This window comes from Netta rufina (genome assembly GCF_964035555.1).
Source record: "Netta rufina genome assembly, chromosome: 7".
In the NCBI taxonomy this organism is placed as follows: Eukaryota; Metazoa; Chordata; class Aves; order Anseriformes; family Anatidae; genus Netta; species Netta rufina.
In genome coordinates this window covers 9,591,910-9,597,088 of record NC_140130.1, presented here as the reverse complement: position 1 = coordinate 9,597,088, position 5,179 = coordinate 9,591,910, and the positions used below count along the sequence as shown (strand labels likewise).

Genomic DNA, 5,179 nt, shown 5'->3' with positions numbered 1-5,179 from the left:
TCCAGAGCCTTTTGTTTTAGACAGGAATACACAGCACTCGGTTGGGAGCTGGCTGCCTGTGTGGTACACAAGGGAAGGATGAGCCCCAAATACTTCAAGGCCAAAGAGCACTGTGAACAAGGTGGTGATCTAATTTGTGGAGCAAAGCTCTAAAGTTTAGCCCTATAAATACTTGCCAGTAAGTGACTCAGCCTCACGGGTGCCTGTGCAACAGCATCTGCCCTCAGGACAAAGGAGCTGTGACAAACTCTGCTCAGGCTCCTGGGATCAGTGCTGAAGCAGCAAGGGCTTCGTGTCACGTCCCTGCTCCTGGCACTGAGTGCTGGGAGTTGCCTCCTGGTGCTCCTTAGCCAGACAGACACTGGCATTTCTGCTCAGTGGAGGAGGGGGCTGGCCTCTAGTGTGCCCCCCGCCTGGCAGTCCCCTCTGTGGCTGCAGCGAGGCAACGTGCAACCTGCATGCTGAGTGTCTGGCCTGTACCAGGAGCACAGAGCACCACGAACAGTATCAGTTGTTTAAGACAATAAGTGGTTTTACTGGGAAAACCAGAACAAACACACACTGCCAATCTTTTTGGTAATATGAACTAAGAAATGCTTTGTAGAAAATAAAGTGTAGTGAAGACCAATGCGTGGCCTACTATTACCCACAAACGCAACACCAAGCTGTGAAATTCCAGCCTAAGTGCTCATTTTCTGAAGATTTCACCATGAAGGAAGTAACCATGGAAAGTACTAAATAATTAAGTACTATTGAGTGTCACCTGGTAACTGACAGTGCAATAGTGTTGCTCTTTTTCTGTGAGCTTGCACTTGGGTAAATATTTAGGCTTTTAGAGCTTTAAATGACAGTGGACATTGCATTGGGACACTCAGTGCAAAGCCCTGGACTATGTTTGCTCACAGGTGATGCATCACGTATAGGTTCCTCTAAAGGTTTTTCAGTCTGTGCAGTCCTGAGCAGATTGCAGCCAATTCTCAGTGCTCTTCCTGTTCAACAGTGAGCTGCTCTGTCCCAGGACTGCACCACCAAACATCAGAGCTTACAAAAATCCCTTGTCACCCTCAGCTCTTGGCCAGCAGGTGTGAGACAGTGGTGTTTAAACCTGGCCTGGGCTGCCCTGTTTCTTTAGATCCAGATGCCTTTAGTTAGTCTTTGGTTTTCTTTTGTAAGGCCCAGATTAGCTTTTTACCCAAAACAGACTGGTGAGGCTTCAATACAGTCAAAAAAAAAAAAAAAAAAAAAAAAAAAAAAAAAAAAAGGCAAATATTGCCAAAATTGCTTAGCAATGAGAAACATCCAAAGGCAAAGGTAAGAGCACTTACTGTGAATAAGTGGGTAATAGTGCCTTCTGTTGACAAAGGAAAGCCTAAGTGGGCATCCTGCCAGGCTGCAGCCAGGCTCTGATTGCTCAGCAATCAGCAATTTAAAATAAATATTTCCATCTCCCAGGCCAGCAGATTGCCCACTCTGCTCTACAGCACAGCCAGCTCTAAGCACCAACACCTCGAGAGTGGGTACCCACTGTGCTGTGTGTGCTGTACCTGTGACCAGTGCTCAGGGACTGCTGCTCATTGCACCTACCTTATGGGACGGTCACTGGCCTCTTTGGGATTCAAAGCAAAAGAGGCTGGCTGGACATGTTGCGATCCTCTACTGAAAGCCCAATGACGCAGCAAGAGTACTTTACAAGGTGATATATTTCGGGGAGGCAGAGGGGTGGAAATCTTAATAGTACTTTTTATTTATCTCAATCTGAAAATACAGCAAAATAGAATGAGTGAACAACCGCCATGAAATATAACACCAGCTTAACTTTTGATTACTGAGAGGAAACTTAATTTCATCATGTGAATATTCTGGTGCCCCAGAAAATTAACAGTTTTGCTATTTTTGTAAATACACTCAACAAATGTGGCAACAATTATTGCACTGTTGTAAGAGCAGGGCAATAACATTGCTGAAGCCTTACAGTCCATTTTGAACAGAACATTGTGAACAGATGTTACAAGATGTGCTAAGAGATGTAATTTTCCTATAGGAAGGATAAGGAGAGCATTCTGCCTTATGATTTTTTACTTGGGGAGAGAGTAGTCATCCAGATCTCAAACAGCTTTCAGTTTTCCAAACACAGGAGTAGGGAGTTGCAGAACTAAGATGGATTTGACATGCAATACTGTTTGCTTAAATTAACATTATTTCTTAAGTCCACATTTTTTCCCAAAGCCAGACATGGCTTCTGCAGCTTGTCCAGTTGCTTTTTCTACACCATCCTGTGCTGTCTTGGAAGCCTTATCGATAACTGAAAGAGAGGGACAAAAATTAACAGATAAGCAAAAAGCTTGAAAGAATGCACCATGGTTTAATAGTTATGATGAGAAGGGGAAGTGTGAAAATGTTTAGTCTATAAGAATACAGGGATATATCTTGCCAGCGTCCAGTGATAAGAAATGAGCTGCCAAAGCGCTGTGCTCGGCGCCCTTCCAGCTTGGATCATTAATGATTGACCCCAGCTGCTGCCTCAGCAGGCACTCGGGGCTGGCCTGGGCCAGGGTGGACTCCTGCCGTCGGGGCTGGAGGAGGCGGGATGCATCGCCAGCCTGCTGCAGCCACAGGGAGGAAGAACAAAGTTTTGTCTGCTCTGTTGCCACAAGTTTTCTCTAAAGGAAGGCGAAGTCTGAGCATGAGGCTGAGTGCCATGCACCAGACACGGTGACTGGGGGCAGGTCATAGTTTGTGGGACGTCTGCTGGTGAGCACATGGTGCTACCAAGGGGCAGATCCAGAGATCCTTTCCCAGGGGTTTTGTGAAAGGCCAAAATTGTCACTGACAGCAGAGGACTGTCATCCTGAGCGTGCCCATGGGACAGGGGGCAATGGGAGCTGCCTGCTGCGCGTGTGTTCAGCTGCTCCATCTCCTGTTGACTTGAACCTAATTTCTCATACCTTTCTGGCTGGCATCTGTAATCTGGTTGACTGCATCCTGTGTAGCCTGTCCCAGTGAATTTGCTGTAATTAGGGACACAAAACATACATTTCCATCTGTTCACACTTATGCTCATAGGAGTTTCAGGTGTCAGTAGGCTTTCCCTGTTGGTGGCAGGTTATGTCCCTGCCACAGACACGCTGGGGCTGTGGGGTTTGCTCATGAGCACCCTATGAAGTATGGGTGCTGCCAGAGCAGGCTGCTGTGAGATTGTCATCAGCACTTACTGATAGCCGGGCACACAGATGACAGATCAGAAGATAAAAATAGTCTTGTGCTATTGTAGCCAAGCTGTGTGACAGCTTATCAAAGTGGCAGCTACCTTACCGCCTCCGCTAGAAGGTGAAATGATCCCTCAATGCCAGGAATACGTTCAGGAAGCAGCAAGGGTTATTTCATTTTTTCAGAAAGGAGTACCACCAGGTCTCTGTGCCTACTCTACATTTGCTCCCAGATGTTTAGTACTCTACTCTACCTTATTCCAACTCTAAAGAAGTCAGTGGAGTCACTCACAAGTTTCAGCTATACTGCAAAGTGCTTGCAGGACCTAAATCCAGCACTGTATTGAATACAAGTTATACCCTCCTAGGAATGGTCTGCACACAAACTCTAAAGATCATACTATAAAACGCTGTAGTAAGCTATACACATTTTTATTTTTATTTTTTTTAAATTCATTTAAAGGTGAAGCTATTATACTTTGCATTGCAAGGTTGGCTTCCAATGCACAGTGCTAATAACAATAGAGTACTTGGTCCTACAACATGGGAATATTTATGACATATACACAGGCTTTTTAAACCATGTAAAATCTGGTGGTCACTGATGGATAAGACTACAATAGAAACACATTTGTATTATTTCTTACAAACAGCCCATTTTGATCAATGTAGGTATTACTAGAAGGCATTGGTATTCAGGCCAAGTAGCAAACATTCAAGGCCAACTCCAACTCTTGAACAGAGAGCAGCTTAAAAACCACCACAGAGAACGGAAAAAGACCACACTGAGCAAAGTAAATGCTAAATACAAAAGGTCATTAGAGTTAAAAAAAAAAAAAAAAAAAAAAAAAAAAGGCTCCAATGCTTCAAACCCACCAGGTTTAAGATCTGTTTGGGGAGAGCTGAAGGAGAACCGTGCTCAGCAGTGCCTGCACCAGCTCTGCAGAGGCAGTGGTGGTGCCTGGGCTGTGCTGAGAGCCAGGGCTGGAGCCTGCTCCAGGTGATGGCCAAAGTGTAGCCCCAGGGATGGAGAGGAAAGGAAAAGCCATGCCCTGCTCTCAGCGTGGGCCTGCCTGCAAGCAGGGCAGCATCTCTTTGTCAGGACCTTTACTGTCCAGTCTCAAATGTTATCTGTTAACGGGAAGTCTAATCAGCTACAATGAAGCTAGAATTGTAGCTTCAGATTTTGGTTTGGGTAAGTGAAAGCAGATACTAACCCCGCTGCAAAAAGACAATGAAATTCCATTTTTCTTACCAGCATCTTTTGCTGCACCTTCTGCCTGCTCCTTCAGTCCCTGGAAGCTTTTACTCGACATGGTGGCTCCTGATGCCTCTTCGCAGCCCTCTGCTTCAATAAAGTTCAACACCTGGCAACGTACAGCACACTGTGAGGGGTGTCCTGCCCCATCTGCTTTTATACATGTGCCAGGAGACCTGCCGATGCTTTTGGGGATGATTGGTGCGATGGGTGGAGTTTGAATTTGAGGAATGAGAACTGAAAATCTAAACAGAAAAGACGTTTATTTACCCTTCCCAATGAGAAGGTGTGCCCAGGTGGAGATTTCTGCTTCATCGCTTTGTCTTTGTTTATAAGTGCTTTTTTTTTTTTTTTTTTTTTTTTAATTCAAAACCAGAAAAAAAATCCTGTTCCACCATAACAGACAGAGAAAACCACTGAGCTAAGCTCCATAAAGAGGTCTGGAAAACTACTACAGAGTTCACCCTAGCCAAGCTGGCTTCCTCCTTCCTTCCCCAAGTGTTATGGCAGAGCTGAACCTCCTGAGGACAAGCTGCAGCCCAAACTTCATTTAGATTTTAGCAGTTTTAATCACAATGCACTTTTCTGGTCAGATGCAATACTTTCTGATTGTGAGGGCTGTAATTTTACCTGTGTTTTCATACGAAAATGCAAATCTGGCATCCTCCCAGTTGCATGTTTATGTTGGATTGCAAAAAGCCAACATTGTGAAGGC

At 45.1% G+C, this 5,179-nt stretch overlaps 1 protein-coding gene across 1 annotated transcript; it reads right to left on the bottom strand.

The window, feature by feature from the left end:
* Window positions 1–2,195: 2,195 nt before the first annotated feature.
* On the bottom strand, window positions 2,196–4,522 carry LOC311211319 (uncharacterized protein; the record flags this gene model as incomplete). The annotated part of the gene is made up of 3 exons (XM_084289956.1): window positions 2,196–2,302; window positions 2,946–3,008; window positions 4,462–4,522. The coding sequence occupies 3 exons, from the start codon at window positions 4,520–4,522 to the stop codon at window positions 2,196–2,198; spliced, it is 231 nt and encodes a 76-aa protein (XP_084146082.1).
* Between the last annotated feature and the right edge of the window lie 657 nt (window positions 4,523–5,179).